The sequence below is a fragment of the Talpa occidentalis genome, unplaced genomic scaffold, assembly GCF_014898055.3.
Source record: "Talpa occidentalis isolate TD23 unplaced genomic scaffold, MPIMG_talOcc4v2.1 talOcc4.3, whole genome shotgun sequence".
NCBI classification, from domain to species: domain Eukaryota; kingdom Metazoa; phylum Chordata; class Mammalia; order Eulipotyphla; family Talpidae; genus Talpa; species Talpa occidentalis.
The window spans coordinates 78698413-78717470 of NW_023603184.1; the positions used below are offsets into that span (position 1 = coordinate 78698413).

General features: G+C 36.8%; 1 protein-coding gene across 1 annotated transcript in view; it reads left to right on the top strand.

Annotated features, from left to right (window-relative positions):
* The window catches only part of KYNU (kynureninase), a 714170-nt gene that overhangs the window by 666520 nt on the left and 28592 nt on the right, over nucleotides 1-19058 (top strand). Inside the window, exons 16-17 of the mRNA XM_037521827.2 lie at nucleotides 629-727; nucleotides 1476-1549. Of these exons, the coding sequence (XP_037377724.1) occupies nucleotides 629-727; nucleotides 1476-1549 (173 nt within the window). The remainder of the gene's footprint in view (nucleotides 1-628; nucleotides 728-1475; nucleotides 1550-19058) is intronic.

The following is a 19058-nucleotide window of genomic DNA, read 5'->3' on the forward strand; positions in this document are numbered from 1 at the left end:
GGTGAGAGGCTTCACCAGAGACAGACTGGGGAACAGACAGGCTGATTGACTGAAATACATTGTTGAAGGGAACAGCAGGCAAGACAGGAGAGGTCTGCTGCGCCATGTGGGCAGCTCCCTGGCTGGCAGGGGATCAAACTCATAGCTGCAGAGCTGTGGATTGCTTCATAGTACTGTGTTTAACGCCTTGTGCCACCAGGGAGGCCCTAAAACATTGCAATTTAACACAAATTTATTGCTTTTGCGTTTTTGTACAGAAAAAATTTAAATGACATCAACATTTTTTTTTTCCTGTGTCTGAATGACTTTGACATGCAGTTACTACTATTGGTGCCACTGCATTGATTCGTGCTAAAGTGCCAGAAGCTTTACTTGTCACTGCTTTTGCATTATCAGTGCAAATGCTAGCCCAATGAAGAAGACAAAGAATGTCTTAGTGTCGTGAAATTGTTTTGACTTGAATTTATTTTGATCTAGGAATGCCCAGAGTTTTATGGTTCATGCTTAGAACCATTGCACCAAAGGGTATTGATGGTGTAAGAATTTATCAAAGATTTTCTAAAAGATATTTGTACTACTTTTCTACTTATTAAGCAAATTGAAAATTAGTTATTATATTCTTCCTCAGGGTTGTTTTGTTGGCTTTGATCTAGCACATGCAGTTGGAAATGTTGAACTCCACTTACACGACTGGGGAGTTGATTTTGCATGCTGGTGCTCCTACAAGGTACGAACTAGTTTATATATACACACAAGCTTTTATATTCCACGTGACATTAATCTTATTAAAAAACAAGATTGATGGTAAATTTTAACTTTTGAATTACTTTCTCCATTCCTCCATTGCTGTATTTTCTAATTTATACCAATAGTAGAGACATATGATAGAACAGTCTGTTAAATGATTAAATTCTGTAATTTCCAGTCATTATAAAAATTTATTTCTTCATACCTAGACTGCTGTGAAAAATCAGGAGTTTCTAGAAAAAATGTCTCACATTTAGAAGTTAATTGAAATTGATTAGGATCTTAGATTTTTGTCACTATATTGTGAAATTTCTATACATGTAAAGTTAATTCTTATAGAATCAAATTTGCATTGACATTTGAAGATAAGTTAATTGACAGGGAGCATGGAAACAAAATTTCTAATTTTAATTAATACAGATGTTTTAAAATATACTTTTATTGTGCTTTAAGTTTTTGCTGATACATATTTGAATGAGCAGTGGAACTGTTACATAGTAGTTGTAAAATTTGGCCAAAAATGTAAATAGCCCATTTATTCTCATTTAATTATGTTATTTTTCATTTGTTTTTCTTTGAACAGGATAGCCCAGGAGTCTGTTATATTGTAAAAACTTTAAAACTGGCCAAAAGTTGACTTTATTAGAAAATCAAGTGATTTTACTGCTTACTTTTGTAAACATACATACTCAGAGAAACGCATATAAATTAATTTATTTTTAATCTAGTATCTAAATTCAGGAGCAGGAGGTCTTGCTGGTGCCTTTGTCCATGAAAAGCATGTCCATACGATTAAACCTGCGTGAGTACACACTTCATATTCTTCTTTGGTGATGAATCAGTTAATTTGCATTAAGATATGGTAAATTTACATGAGTTCTTTAAGATAATATCCAATAAGAAACTGAATTGATTATAATTATTTTACTACTCTATTAATAATGATGTGCTTTATGAGAAATAAATGCTTTTTAAAGAGTTCAATTGACTGAACAAGAAATTTAATCACAAACAGGGACGCTTCAATGCCGAAAATGAGTCACTGTAATCATGTTGAGCAGATGGTTTAATGCAAAGAGACTACTTTTTTTTTTTTTTCAAAAATTAGACTTTAGAAAATTTCAGATTCCTCGCATTGATGAATAAATCAAAGGCAACCAGAGCGGTGCCTAATGGAGCCTTAAATGTGGTATGTTATTATTAAAATTACATCTACCTTTAAAGCTAGAAACATTATATGATGGTCTTGTAAGGAATATCTTCTGTCCTAAAAGATTTTATAATCCATGAAAACTGAAGCAGCTGAACACTGACCAACAGACTGACTACATAAAAAGCAATACTTTTCTCTTTTGTATAACTCTCTTCATTTTCCCCAGCAAGTATAAATGCAAATGTGATACACCAACAAATTACACATTTTTATTTGACTGAGGAACTCGAGTGTTTCTTTTATTTTTATCTGGTGTGGAGATAATGAAATAATATTTTTGGAAAAAAACTTTTCATACTTGTATGGGAGTATGTGTGAGGAGGAGACTGTCTAGACTTCTAATAGGTAATATAATAATATTTGATTGGTTTTCTGAATCCTAGCCACTGGATGAGTAGTATAATCTTTATAAGAATTGAAGCTGAGATAGTAATAAACCTTGAGGCTAGAAATTTGAGTTGATTTTCTATAGCTCATTTAATCACATCTAAATTTTTTTCAAGATTCTAAAATTTTAAAATTAAATAGAACATTTTCTTTTGACAAGTATTTTATTAGGCAGACATCCATCTCAAATATAATGTCAGGACATTAGATATCCTTATGTACCTGCAGAGTATCGGCCCCAATACTCTGAAAAGTATATAGAGTATATATTGTATTATAAGAATGCCATAAATAACTTAAAAGGTCTCTTTTCATTTTTAGCAGAGCCCTGTGACAACATTTTACTCAGCAAAATTGTTTTCCATATATCACTTGCTTTTGTGTTAGCACTCACCACCCTGGCCGTGTATCACACTTATTTAAATTGTAATAGAGGATTGAATGTATCTTATCAACCCACAGGACAAGCCAGTGGGTGCAGGGATGTGTGTAGGAAGTGATAAGAAATTTACACAAACCAGAAAATTAAAGTGTTAGGATGCTATGATCTTGCACAAAGGTCTACTGTGTTCGGTATTTCTCTCATCATTATTTGTCCTTCATGGATGATGAGCAACAGAGAGATAGCGAAGGGGTTGAAGTGTCCTCACAGGTGCCTCATCATGTAGGCTCCAGGCATACTACTGACACTATATATAGGGAGTAAGTTTATGCCCAGGAGAAAGACTTTCTATGCCAACCAGATTCACAGTCCAGCTTGATCACTTCTTTGCTGGCCCATAACCTGAAGACTGTTCCTTGACGTCTCAGTCACCTAGTCTATAAGTACAGATAGTATGAGCATCTATCTCACAGGCAATCATTGTGAAAATAAAATGGGGTGATGTCTGTAAATCACTGTGTACCATCACTTAAGCATCATGTGAGCAGTACAAATACACAGTGCACATTCCTGGGTCATAGTGAATCTGCTTGTTAACCTGTAATTTTTGCATAGTAAAGATCATTTCTTTCAAGTAGAAAACAGAGCCCCGAAGGTTAGGGTTTGTGATCATTATGACATTGATTTTGTATCTGGCACCAAGTTGGTTTCAGCAGACCTTTAACAGACTGTACCCATTTCTGGAATTCCCACTTGTATGAACCTTACCATCTAAAACGTTCCTTCACAAAATAATGGGTTAAATGAGTTATTTTTTGTGTGTTCATTCCATATTTGCGTGAGAGTGATGCTTTTAATCCTTTTGTACTTTATTAAATACTGAACTTCAACTTTCTGGCTTTGGAGACTGACAGGAGTCAAATCAGCCTTGACTTCATGAAGGTTTTCTGTTGTTTGATTGCTGTAAAAACTTCTTTTTATATGTTGTCATGGTGACTAATCCAAGGTGCCTACTTTTATTTTTTTTTTTAAATAATAAATTTTATTTTTATATTCCCCCATACAATTGCAAACGCCCCATTCTGACCCCAATCCTTCCCCTCCCGCCCCCCACCCCCCAAAAAGTGTCTCTGGTTCATAGTTTTTTGTTGATTTTGATTTTCACTTTCTTATATTCATTTTCCTGGTCCCTTATTTAAGTTTTCTAGATTCCTGCTATGAGTGAGACCATCCGGTATTTTTCTTTTTCTTTTTGGCTTATTTCGCTGAGCATGATCCCTTCCAGCGCCATCCATGTTGCTGCAAATTGCATGTGTTTATCTTTTTTGAATGCTGAGTAATATTCCATGGTATATATGGACCACATCTTCTTGATCCAGTCATCTATTTTTGGGCATTTGGGTTGTTTCCAAAGCTTAGCTATTGTAAACAGTGCTGCTATAAACATAGGGGTGCAGGTGCTCTTTGGAATTGATGTTTCTGTGTCCTTTGGGTAAATCCCTAGGAGTGGAATTGCTGGATCATATGGAAGCTCTATGTTTAGTAGGTCCAGAAATCTCCACACAGCTCTCCATAGTGGTTGGACCAGTTTGCACTCCCACCAACAGTGCAGAAGAGTTCCTTTTTCTCCACACCCTCGCCAACATTTGTTGTTGCTAGTTTTTTTAATATGTGCCATTCTCACTGGTGTAAGATGGTATCTCATGGTAGTTTTGATTTGCATTTCCCTGATGACAAGTGATGTTGAACATTTTTTCATATGTCTGTTGGCCATTTGCATTTCCTCTTCAGAGAAGTTTCTTTTTAGCTCTTCTGCCCATTTTTTGACTGGGTTATTTTCTTTGTTGTTGCTGAGTCTCATCAGCTCTTTGCAGATTTTTGTGATCAGTCCTTTATCATTAGTGTTGGGTGCAAAAATGTTCTCCCAGTTGGTGGGGTTTCTCTTTGTTTTTGTTATTGTCTCTTTTGCTGTGCAGAAGCTCTTTAATTTGATGTAGTCCCAGCTGTTTATCTTTGCCTTCACTATCACTGCTTTGGGTGATGTGTCTGTAAAGATGTCTTTGATGTGCAAATCCCGTAGTGTTTCGCCTATATTTCCTTCTATGTATTTTATGGTTTCAGGTCTTATGTCTAGTTCTTTAATCCATTTTGAGTTGATTTTTGTGTATGGTGTGAGGTAGTGGTCAAGCTTCATTCTTTTGCATGTAGCGACCCAGTTTTCCCAGCACAAGGTGCCTACTTTTACCTAGTGGAATGTAGCTGCTATTGATGTAACCTTTACAAAGGAGACTTTTTTGCTTAAAAAAGAGTGACATCTAGTGGCTAAATGTGTTATTTCAAATATGTAAAAGCCACGTATTTACTTTCCAAGTCCTACCTGTTCACTCTTTATCAACTATTTTAAAGGTATATATATATATAATTTTTTTCTTTAATATCATTTTACCTTATACTTATAGTGCAATTAATATGTCAGGTCCTTTGATAAAGAGGACAAACAAGATGAAGGTGGCAGTGAAGGTAGGGGCATTCAAGGTGGTTGATTAAACAGAATAGTAACCTTCATCTAGACTGGGAAAGAAGGGCATTATGGGAACTCAAGGATCACCTGGTGTAGACAGTGGATTCCAATATTCACTTTTAATATTAGGCGTGCATTTTTTTTCAAAATTTTTTTTAAGATTTATTTATTTATACGAGAACCGGGGTATAGGCCAGATTCACGGGAGGGTGAGAGGATTCACCAGAGACAGAGTAGGGAACAGAACAGGCAGACTGATGAAATACACTGCTGAGGGGAGCAGCGGGCGAGACAGGAGAGGTCTTGCTGTGCCATGTGGGATTCTCGCTGGCCAGCGGGGATCGAACCCATGCTGCAAAGGGTGACGACAGCTTCACAGTGCGGTGCTCAACCGTCTACGCCACAGGGAGGCCCTAGGCATGTAATGTTGAGGTAACTTTTATTTGTTATTTCATGAGCAACTGGTTAATTACATTTGTTTGGAGGAATTCAATTCCCTTTTTTGTTTAAATTGGCATTTTGGCCATTGTTCAAAACTGATGACCTAAGGCTTTTCTAAGAGACTTTTGCTAATAAAGAGAGTGAGCAGAAGCCAGAGTCAATCCATTGCATTAAGCATTATAACTCAAGCTGTTATTCTCAACTAGAATTTGACCTTTACTGGGTTTATCATCACATTTTCTCATTTCCATTGTCATATTCAAAACCTTGTCAGTAGCTAAGAATTATACCAAATTAGGACTGGTTATGAATGTCATTTTATGTTTGGTTTTTTTTTTTTCTCTCAGGGCTGACTTCCATTCAGTCTACAGAGTTAATAATTAGTACTCTGAGATATGAGGGAATACAGTTTTAATTGCAAGAATTTGACAATCACAAATGCTATCACTAAAAATGTACTTAAATGCCTTGAATGCTCCTTTTTTAACTTTATAAATATTGATTTTCCTGGCATGATTTTGAACATGATTTTAGGTGATTCACAGATACCTAAAGCCCTTACTGAGATACCTCAACAAGTTTCTTCTGTTAGAGCCTAGAGATTTCAGTTCAAGACCACTACCCCTGACTTTTAGAGAGACATTATAACATAAATACAAGGAGTAGTTCATATGAGCTCTTAAAGTTCCTCCTATCACTTAACTTTTTTTAACCTGTCTAGTAAGATAAATCCTGTAAAACTGTTATTTCTTACTTTCCACTCTGGCATAACAAATGCTTCCATATATTAGACATTTTGAAATGTGAGTTTTGTTACCAGCCAGCAGTAGTGGCTTCTTGAATGCCTCGTGCAAGATTGAAGTGAGGTCTCTTACTACAGCAGTCTCTTACTACATCCTGAGATTTATTGAAACATCTATTGTAACAAAAAACTCCAGGGAGACCTTAAGGGTTAGTGCCTTCACTGAAGACAATAGCTTGTCCTTTATGTAGGCCTCAAGGAGTAACACAAGGGGTGACATTATTCCATGTGGGGGGAAGGGGAGAGCTATTGGAGCAGCCTGGCAAGGCCTCAGTAGGAAAACATGCTTCTTCAAGCATTGCATGTTCAGAAAATGGAGGGCAAATCCTGCCCAGAGACAAGAGATCTTAGCGTTATATTGAACACAAGATCAAAGTAAGTTGGGGCTTATTTTCAAGATGCATAGGCCAGCAACTGCGTCCAATCAATTGTTCTACTTCGTAGTCACTGCACTGTCATGTTAACGCATGACCAAAGGACACCAAGGGACCCCAAAATTTGCATGCTCTAAAGGCATCTGACCACCCATGTGCAAACAGGCAGAGAAGACTTGTGATGTGAAAGAACTGTAATAAAATTGATAAAAATGGAAAGAGAAGAGGAAAGAAGATGAGGGAATAAGAAAGGATATTTCGAATAAAATACCCTAAATTATCTATCACCTTATGGGCAAATGCCCAGTCAGTGTTGGCCTGAGACGGGGCCTCTGGGTCCTAAAAGTTTGCTACAGGTCTGAAGGTACCTTCTGGCAGAAAACAATAGGAAGGGGGTTAAAGGGGCCAGTAAGTTGGGACAAAAGGAGAAAAATCAGAGAACAAAGCAAGATAATTGTGGCCATTGTCAGCCTCCTATGTCTCTCATAGGCGTGTCTCTTTCAAGTGTCACTACATGGTTCTCCATGTGTTTCCTTCCATGTCTTCAGCAATACAAGGCTGCCTCTCTTTTGTCTCCCTGAGTCACCTTCCACGTTGCACAGCTTCACCTGACAGCTCAGTGACACCTTTAGTTAAGTGAGGACAGGGAAGATGGTGTCTCCTTTATGGAGATGTCTCTGAACACTGAGACAACCAGCTAAAACAAAGAAGTTACTAAGGATAAAGAGGTAAGTAATGATATGTAGTGAAGCTTTATGAAATTATTTATCAGCACTATTGTTAGTGATCGTGTTTCCAAGACAACATACAAAGGGGAAGAAACAAACACATCCAGAAAGTCCGTCAGTTTCCCCTGATATGTATCTTATATATCTATATGTCTACATATATGTGTGTGTGCACATATAGATAGGTGTATATACGTATATGTTCGTGTGTGTGTATGTAAACTTTTCTGAGTAGCCCAGAATGTGATGTACTGATAATTTTGATAAATATGTTAGAATTTTGAATTAGCCAACATATTCCTATAATCAGCTAAAAGGTGTTTGATTGAAAGCTTTAAATAGAGGTGACATTTTTAAGGCTTTATTAAGGGCTGAGTCATCTCCCTTATTGTACCAAGTATTTACAGGTTGAAAAGAACCAAAGAGACTGAATTTAGTGCATACTTAAGGCATATTTTAGAGCTCAGAAATGCAGGTTGCTATTATTGCTGTTAGGCAACTTAATAAAAGACATATCAAAATACTTAAGTCAAAGAAAGGTTAAACATATTAAGAAAGGGCCTCCCTGGTGGTGCAGGTGGTTGAACGCTGCATTGTGATGCTGTCCGTAGCCCCTGCTGCACTGGTTCGATCCCGGCTGGCCGGTGAGGGTCCCACATGGTGCACCAGACCTCTCCTGTCTCACACACTGCTCCCCTCAGTGGTGTGTTTCGTCAGTCTGCCTGTTCTGTTCCCCACTCTGTCTCTGGTGAGTCCTCTCACCCTCCTGTCCATCTGCCTGTACCCCAGTTCTTGTATGAATCGATAAATCTTCAAAAAAAAAAATCAAGAAAATTCAGGAAATGACTTACAAAGAGTGAGACAGACAAAGACAAGCATGGAATGATTTTACTCATGTTGTATAGAAAAAAACAAAACAAATACATGAACTAAATAAAACCAAGAAAAACAACAACAACTTTTTAGACTTCAAGACCCAATTAGTAGTTACCAGGAGAATGGAAGGAGGACAGTGGTTTAATCAGGTTAAAAAAGGTTAGTGGTATGAAGGATGGAATTAGACTTTTAGTGGTGACCTTAATGTAGTATATATAGATGTTGTTCTGTAACAATATACTCATGAAACCTATATATCGGTATAATATGAAACCTATATGCAAATTAAGAAAGAAATTTTTTACATGTGTATGTATTGGTATATGTATTGTTATAACATGAAACCTATATATTGTTACTGCAATGCAAATTAAGAAAGAAAACTTTGTTTTTCTTTTTTTTAAATAAATTTTATTTTTATATTCCCAATACAATTGCAACCCCCTTATTTTGACCCCAATCCCTCCCCTCCCCGCCCCCTACCTCCCATAGAGTGTCTCTGGTTCATAGTTTTTTGTTGATTTTGATTTTCACTTTCTTACAGTTATTCATTTTCCTGGTCCCTTATTTAAGTTTTCTAGATTCCTGCTATGAGTGAGACCATCGGTACTTTTCTTTTTCTAAGAAAGAAAACTTTAAAGTGTATACGCTTATGCCGTGCTTATCTCAATTGATCTCAAGAATGTGATCTGGGGAGTTCGTCTTTTGTATATCTGTTCTGAGGAACGAAGGCAATATTTGACTGTATATACTTCTATTGGCGATGGTGGAGAATGCCATAGCTTACGTGTAATTTGAACCATGTTTTAGTTTCTCAGTGATCCTTTCTTACTAATTGTCATATCCTTGTCAAGAACCTGTGTACATTTTCCTTGTTAGAGACTGAGAGAATATGAAAGAATAGGCAGTAGCAAGGTGTATGAATTCACAGAACTCCAAATGCTTTCGAACAGGATAAGTCATACCAATAGATACCACAATGAGAATTTTTACAGAATCCCTAGTTGAAATGTGACCTAGCCCCCCTAGGGCATCTGCTCTAGTTTTTTAGCCTAGTTCTGGGGCTAAGTGCTTAATGTTTTTATTTATTTTTTATATTTTCTTACATAGTTTACAGGTTGACCTATATTTGACTTCTCTCCTCAGGTGTAGTCCCCATAATTCCACCCATACCACAGTACCCGTGAACCATCTCCACAGTCCCTTGTGCTCTCCCCTCCCCTATAGTGAACCCTCCCCTGTCCCTGCTCTATACCTCTATGGTTTGCCTGCAAGTTTTTCCTGACCTTTCTTCAGTTTCCCTATATTGCACCTATAAGTGAAACCATCCAGTATTTTTTTCCTCCCGACTTTGTTTAGTGTAATCCCTTCCAGCTCCATCCATGTTGCTGCAAATAGCATAAGTCTATCTTTTTTTTTTTAAGTCTATCTTTTTAAATCACAGAGTAGTATTCCATTGTGTATAATATTAGCATGGATGATTTCTGAGCCACATGACTTCTCAACCATAATAGATATCTCTGGCAACCCTTTTCGTCTTTAATGTTTACCTCTACCCCCCTAAGTTTTCAATGCACCCTTTTCTCTTCTGCTCAAATATATACGAGTAGCCTTCATCTATTTTACATGACTTACCTTTTCATTGATTCCCTCAATGCTTCAACACCATCCTCTTGCCTAGGAGTATCATGCAAAATCACGATTTCAACTATACGCATATGTACAACATACCAATTTGCATTTCCAGCTTTACTGCTCATTTTATAGCCTTTATTTTCATCTAATTGCAAATTTTAAGAATGTCTGATTATCAAAGCAAAAGTTAGACTATGTGCCACAAAGCAACTTCTTAATAAATGCTAAGTGAAATATCAGACAGAATTCCACAAGAGCAGTAGGAGGACTGGAGACTTTAACTCAGTCCCCAAAATACGTGGTAATGCTTGAAAGCAAAAATTGTCATAATAGGAAATGTCATTAATGAACTACCCACTACTAAAATGTGTCTTTACCTGAACACTTTTTATCAATTAGTATTAGCCTCTTCCTCTAAATTATGAAAATTCATGATTTTTTTTTAAAGATTTATTTATGTGTGCATACAAGAACTAGGGTACAGGCCAGAGGTGCGGAAGGTGAGAGGATTCACCAGAGAAAGAGTGGGGAAGAGAACAGGCAGAATGACTGAAATACACTGCAGAGGGGAGCAGCAGGTGAGTCAGGAGAGGTCTGCTGCGCCATGTGGGTTGCTCCCTGGCCAGCCAGGGATCCAATTTGTGCTGCAGATTGCGGACAGTTTCATAGTGCTTTGCTTAACCCCTTGCACCACCAGGGAGGCCCAAAAATTCATGATCTCTTACTGATTATAGAATGTTATAAGACATCAAAATGAAAACATGATAAAGGTGGATTATAAAGAAAAAATTTCCAAGATTTGGGATTCTGTGATGCAAGTGACATCGAAGAACTGCTGAATCACAATATCATGGACAATGAGAATCTGTCAGAGTTAGAGTAGGCAAAAGATGATGTAGAAGAAATTAGACATAGTACTTCAGAAATAAATTACTTGAATAGTAAGGCAATGATGGGTGCTTTAAAAAAATTTTGTAGAAGAGGTTATCTCCATGGTAATGTTGAACAAATCACATAGAATATAGAAGAGAGTATATGTTGCTTCCATAGCATTTGCAAAATACACCAAAAAAAAAAAAATATAAACACTTGATTATTTTTTTAACTTTATTTTTTTAAAGATTTATTTATATATGCATACAAGAACTGGGGTACAGGCCAGAAGTATGGGGGGGGGTGAGAGGATTCACCAAAGACAGAGTGGGGAATGGAACATGCAGATTGACTGAAATACACTGCTGAGGGGAGCAGCGGGCAAGTCAGGAGAGGTCTGCTGCGCCATGTGAGTAGCTCCCTGGCTGGCCAGGGATTGAACTCCTGCTGCTGTGGCTGCGGACAGTTTCATAGGTTACGTCTTAACCCATTGAGCCACCAGGGAGGCCATTGATTATTAATATTTAAATAATTAAAAATGTTATTTTTCAAGAGCATCTCAATCAAATATCATATTTTTTCTTCATTAGTTAACTTAAAAGTATGGTTAGGAGCCTCCCCTGGTGGCGCAGGTGGTTGAGTGCCGCGCTGTGAAGCTGTCAGCAGCCTCTGCAGTGTTGGTTTGATCCCGGCCAGCAGGAGAGGGTCCCACATGGCGGGGCAGACCGCTCCTGTCACTCGCGCTGCTCTCCTCAGCAGTGTATTTCATCAGACTGCCTGTTGTGCTCCCCGCTCTGTCTCTGGTGAATCCTCTCACCCTCCCGTGCATCTGGCCTGTGCCCCGGTTCTTCTCTGAATAAATAAATATATCTTAAAAAGAAAAAAAAAAGTATGGTTAATGGTTTAAAATAAACTCACTTTGAATGGTCTTTCCCATATATTTCATTTGCCATCAGGTAATAAGGATTTTCAAAATATTTTCACCTTTCTAATATCGGGTTTTTATTTTGGTAATTTCCTTTTTTGTCTTAGTTCAACATAAATATCCTTTCAAAGGTGGTCATTGTTTTATTATTATAAAGAGAATGACCATGAGTCAATTACAGAAATTTGTACAACAATAATCAGCAAATATTTTTGTGCAAAAACGTCAGTGATAGAAATAAAAGCAAGATATTGTTTATGATTTGGATCTTAAATTCTACTTCGAGAAACACCTTTTCAATAAGTTAAATAAAGGATTTAAATGACAGGCAACACAAAGTTAGAATATGTGCCACAAAGCAACTTCTTAATAATTGCTACGTGAGATATCAGACAAAATTCCACAGGAGCAATAGGATTGAAGCCTTTTTATTTTATTTATTTATTTATTGTGGGCCCCTCGCCAGCGGCAGGGGAACGAACCGGCGCTGTAGAGGCTGCGAGCAGACTTGCAGCCCAGTGCTCAACCACTGTGCCACCAGGGGAGGCCCAGGATTGGAGCCTTTAATTCGTAACTGTTTCAGAAAAACTTGAACAAGCTGCTGACTAAACTTACACACACACATATTATACAAAATGGAATGTTAATGAATTAAATTAATAAATTTACTTTCACTTTGAAAGTCAAAATTTTTGCCCATGAGCTATTGATTAATTTGATAGATTAAGGAGGTATAAAGAAATAGAAGTAGTAAAATGACATTTGTTAAAAGGATGTTTCAAATGATCTTTTCCTTTTTATGCTCTATATTAGAATTTTTCTGGTATCAGAGTTGTTGACTTAATATTTAAAATATTGCCTATTATCATAAAATTTTTTTTATTCCTATTTTAGAAATTATAAAAAAAAGTCTGCTTCATGTTCTCACTTAATTCCAGAGCCATGCTCATGGAGTGGGTTATATTTGTCTTAAATCTTGGTCCCCAAATCCTCAATGTAAGGGATCCAAAAGAAGACAAATTGATTAAAGAATATTCTTCTATGGGTTTATGACATAACTTTAACCTATGTACATTTAGAAACCTTTTCGATCCATAACTCTAAAAGAGCCCCTCCATTTTCTTGACTTGGCAATTTTTGCTATGCAAAATCATCCAGGTAATTTTTTTGCATGTTGAATTTGTGATGATAAAAATAAATTTATGTACTGAGGTATGATCACAGATAAAAATAAATTCAGTAAATAGTCTGACTTTTTTCAACTAAGGAGCTAAAGTAATCCTGACTCTTAAAAGAAAGCTGAAGTAGTAATTATCCATACAAAAAGATACATTAAAGCCATTGTTGCTCACAAATCACTACTCTCAGATAATGATGACATAATCATTAATTTGGGAAAATTGAAGTCCTTTGAAACCTCAACATTTATTTTCTCTTCTAAAATTGCAGTCTACTGTCTCTGAAGATATGTGAGGTCAATGAACCTTTCAGACAGAAAAAGTAAAACTTGTCAAAGAACTCTAACTCTCTTTTTAATTACTTCAAACTTTATCCCTAAAACGACTTTCAAAATTTGCCATTTTAAAAAATATCAACTGTGAAATGCTATTAGTAAAGTTTTATTTGTTCTTGTTGAGAAAATATGTAAAGTCATCAGCCTCTTAACAATTATCAAACAACCAGTGATGGTGAGTGACCCATGAAGTGTGGGACAGTATCTCATCACACAGACCCACTGGGTCCCCATGTTTCTAGATGGGAGGAAACACAAGAACTCTATTTGTATACAGTACTCAGAAAAAAAGGTCTGAGCTCAAGTCCAATAGGAATTTTGGACATAGTTGAATTGAAGCAATGAATTATTGGCTGATCTCAATGAAGTACAGCCATTATATAGGTAATACACGGTTTTCAAATCACTATCAATTGTAAAAAAAAATATCTCTGAAAGGAAAAAATTTAGGAAGGAAACTATTTATGCTCGTTGACCCCAAGGAATAAAATGAAGTGACTGAAGGATTGGTGCAGGCAGAGTTGTTTGCTTTATCTCCATTTACATCTCTTGAACTTTGAACAGTTTGAATGTAGTATTATCTATTCTTTTTAAAGTACATATTAATTCTAAATTTCTTTTTAAACTTTATTCTTAATTGAAGTGGTATTGTATTTTAACATTATGTTATTATCAGGTGTGCATCATTGAGAATCAATATTATATTAAATTCACTACTAAACATCCAATTCTGTCCTGTTACTATACCCTTATTTCCTTTGCCCCAATTTATCTCCCCCAATTACCCCTTCACTCTGGTAACCCTGAATTGATCTTGTGGTCCATTTTTTTTTATTTAGTTTATCTGTTTATTTTTTCTATATATTGTGTATGAATGAAATCCATGGTATTTGTCTTTCTCTGTTGACTTATTTCATTAAGCATAATGCATTCTAAGTGCATCCATGCTCTTGCAAATAGCAGGATTCCATCCTTTTTCATAGCCAAATAGTATTCCACTGTATAGATATATAACATATCTTCTTTATCCATTAATCTATCAGTGGTGTCTTGGGTTGTTTGCAACTCTTGATTCAATATATAGATAGCAATAAATGTGATTTACCACATCAACAAAATGAAGAGCAAAAATCATATGATCATCTTAATATTCACAGTAAAAACATCTGACAAGATCCAACATCCTTTAATTATAAAAACATCAACACAGATGGGTTTTAGGTAACATATCTCAACATAACAAAGTCCATATATGACAAACACACAGCCAATATCATACTCAGTAGCAAAATTGAAAGCTTTTCCTCTAAGATTAGGAATAAGATAAGGGTGTCCATTTTTTCTACTCCTATTCAATAGTGTTGCAAGTCCTAGCAGGATTAATTAGATATAAAAAGATAGAGAAGCTATTCAGTTTGGAAAGGAAGAAATAAAACTATCAGTATTTAGAGATGACATAATATACATAGACTCTAGGAACTAATAAATATGGTAAAGTGGCAGGTTACAAAATTATATATAATTTTAATTGTGTGTGTATAAATTTCTTGAATATAGGGATATTGTCTTTTTAATCTTTAATTTTTTTTAATCCAAACTGCCCAAAAATATTTCACTAATTTTATTGTTGAATATATGGTTCTTTTCTTTACTCTCAGAATAATAGACAAACCATCTTTTAGCATATGGAAGCATTTGTACTTTGCAAGTTATTCTGAATGTTGTATGAATTTGCAAAATACTGTCAAATTAAATATGCATTTCCATATGCTTCTACAAAGACCAAATATATTCATGAAGACTAGCTACAGAAACTTAAAATCCTTCATGGATATTTCTAATCAACATTGCAAAGAATACTTTCTAAATTGGGTTCAGAAGTCTTCTATTTTTGTATTTTTAATAGCAATATTACCTGAAAGGATTACAAATCAACACTTTGGAATAATGATGTAATTCAAGGGCTTATATGTGGCAGAGAATTTTCAAAGGCTTTATTTGTTAATAAAGCTTTCACATCAAGAAAATATTAACTTAGCTCTTGTAAGGACAGTATATTATTCTGAAACATCAGGAGAAAAATTTTCATTAACTAAAACTCATGATATCAGGAAGTGCATTTTTAGAGCCATGTTTATCATACTGTTAGCTCACTGGACAAATTTGAGCAAGCCTCCCGTTGAGTGAGATTTGAAGATGTAATTGAATATGTAACAGAGTCAAGTGAAGTACTCTCTTAATATTTACAGATGGGTGGGCAAATGAGAAGAGGGAAAGAAATTGAACTTAGTGGTACCTCCTCAAGCTACTTTCCAGAGAAGCATTAAATCAACTGAATTAGAACAGAGCAGAACAATTGTGAATACATGAATATTTTTTTTAGAAAATAGGGATTGATGGAGATTTTCTTTACTAAGAGAGAATAGGTAATATTCTTTCTGCCTTGAGTCATTGCCATGTCAAGCCTTATAACAACCAGGATCAGGGACTGTTTGCTGACACTCAGGAATGAGTATACAGTTTACAGACTTTAGTGACCTGTTTTGTCAAGATTTTTATCTTTTTTGTCAATAGCACCTTCAAGACTACTTGTGTCACTTAGCCATGTTTGTTTGTTTTTTTTCCCCCTTCCCTACAAATGTGCTGGTCACCAACACTATGAATTTTGACTCTCCATGCTCTCTTGCTTTTAGTGGGTTTTTTTGGGGCAGGGAGGGGAGACCTCTTATTATAGTTTACATGTATAATTTCTCTGATCTTAAGTCCAATGCACTGCCTCCACTTTCTCTGTATGTGCCTGCACTACTGCTATTTCTAGCTTTCAAGAACTACTTGAATAGTAAAAATTATGTTTGTTTCTCAAGCCCTTCTTCTCACTTCACAGTGTAGCAGCACTGATGACCTGCACTGAGGGCCTGGTCTAGGAACATTGCTGGAGCTGCAGGGTGGGGGAGGGGGAAAAGAGGGGGGTGGCTGATGTACCCATGTAACCATGCCCAAGTCCTAGAAAACTGATTTTACTTCGATGACAGAAGAGAAACAACATAACCAAACCCATCCTTGTTTGAATCTCATCATCCAAATTGTATAAATTGTCTAGAAAAGACTGTCAATGGGGGTTAGAAGGGAAATATTGGCTGATCGAAGGATAGAATTTGGAACAACCAAAAAGAACAAAAACAGTCTATTATTGCTCATTGAAAGAATTTAATATTTTCAGTGACTATTGTAGAAAAATTTTGGCTTATAAACCTTTCATCAAGCTTCATCAAGCCTCTGTGCTACATCTTCACTCATTCAAAAAATAATTATTGAGCATTTATTATATTGAAGGTAGTTGTTAAAGTGCTTGAAATATATGGAAAATGAAAGCAAATGCTGTGATAGAGCTAATATTCCAGCAAGAAAAGATAGATTGCATATATAATAAAGAGAAAATTATATAACATGTTCAAAATTGATAAATCCTATGGACATTTGAAAAAGTAAAAGGCCTCATAGGAACACATTATGTGGTATCCTTGGCAGTGTCCAGTACTAGAAGGTATTTGGGTAAGCCTACATGGAGGAAATAATATGTGGATGAAGAGAGAAGGAGCTGGGATGTGGGCCAAGAGTAAGAGAGTTCCAGGAAAATGGAATATTCTATAAAGGGATCTAAGACATGAGGATGACTTGGATGTTTATGGAACAGCAAGGAGGTCAGCATAACTGGAATAGGTTAAGCATGCTGGATATTAGTAGATGAAATTAAAGTGTAAAAAAAAAACTAACAATAGAAAACACAACAAAACAGAAACAGACAATTATAAACCAGAGACATCCTGTAGGGGAGGAGGAGCCAGACCAATCAGAGGGAGGGAGGAGCCAGGAGACTGAGGTGGGGGGAAGCAAATATTGTTTAAAAATGAACAATGATGTAAAAAATAAATTAAAAAAAGAGATTAAAGATGCCAGAAAATGCAGACCCTTATAAGGCAATATAAGACTTAGAATCCATTGCTTATTTTGGAAGAAAAATGACATGACATAGCACCTTTTGCTATGATCATCAGATGACTTTGCTAGGAATAGTCTTTTAGAGGCTAAGGGTGGAAGTTAGAAGACTTGCTGGGAAATCATTATAGTAAACAGGCAAGAAGGAATAAGAATTCAAAACAAGAGTAGAAGAGGAGGTGAGTATGTCATGGGATTCTGGTTATGTTATCAAAAATAAGAGTTGTAACACTCTGAAGGAAGTTAAGAATAAGTATGAATGTTAGGGCAGTTTGCAATCACATAGAAGTGAGCAGCTCAGTATCTAATAGGTGGTAATGGTATAGAATGAAAAAAAAGTGTAACAGGATATCCCTGGTGGCGCAGGGGTTAAGTGTTGGTTGGTGCTATCAATCTTTGGCCAGCCACTGCTGAATGAGTTCTATCCCCCTCCAGGGAATTAACCTACCCGGTGCTGCAGACCTCTCCAGTCTTGCCCACTGCTCCCCTCAGCAGCGTATTTCAGTAGATCCTCCTGTTCTGCTCCCCACTCTGTCTCTGGTGAATTCTCTCACCCCCTGCACCTCTGGACTACACCCCAGTTCTTTTTTGCAAATAAATAAATAAATAAATAAACCTTAAAAAGCAGAACAAAGTTAAGAGTTACTAGGAAATGGGCCTCTCTGGCGGCGCAGTGGTTGAGCGCTGGGTTGTGAAGCTTCCCGCAGCCTCTGCAGCACCGGTTTGATACCCGGCCACCGGGCGAGGGTCCACATCGCGCACAGACCTCTCCTGCCATGCCTGCTGCTCCCCTCATTAGTGTACTTCGGTCCTTCTGCCTGTTCTGCTCTCCATTCTGGCTCTGGTGAATTCTCTCACCCTCCCGCGCCTCTGACTGTACCCAGTGCTTATATAAATAAATAAATAAATCTAAAAAAAAAAAAAAAGAGTTACTAGGAAATTAAATCAAGAGAACATGAAAAGTTTGGATAGAGGTGAGATTATGAAGGGTTAATCAAAATAATTTGATATTTGGACAAACAGATGGTGAATAGCTAATTAAATGTCATATATTATTTCATTTGGCAACTGTAAAATATATCTTGAGTAGCTACTGTAGGCAAAGTAGTATGTAAAGCATTGGGAATACAGACATGAAGGAGTCCCTATTCTAGAACAATCTGAGCAATGAAATGAAAAAGAAAGTTTGTAGAAAACTTCTGGAAGGTTGTGATTTTTTTTTTTTTTTTAAAGACATGTCAGTTTTTTTTTTATAGAGGCATGTTTTTTATTTATTTATTTGTTTGCTTGTTTTGTTTATACATGCACTGGGTACAGTCAGAAGCGCGGGAGGGTGAGAGAATTCACCAGAGCCAGAGCGGGGAGCAGAGCAGACAGAAGGACCGAAGGACACAGCTGAGGGGAGCAGCGGGCGGCAGGAGAGGTCTGCGCGCCATGTGGGACCCTCCTCCGGTGGCCGGGGAGCAGCCGGGGATCGAACCGGCGCCGCAAAGGCCGCGGGCAGCTTCGCAACCCAGCGCTCAACCGCTGCGCCACCGGGGAGGCCCTGGAAGGTTGTGATTTTTGAAGTGACTAGAAAAATCCTATGTGGTGCTATGTTCCAGGTAGTGTGGTTTTGCTTCTAACCTGTCAGGGGCCACAACAT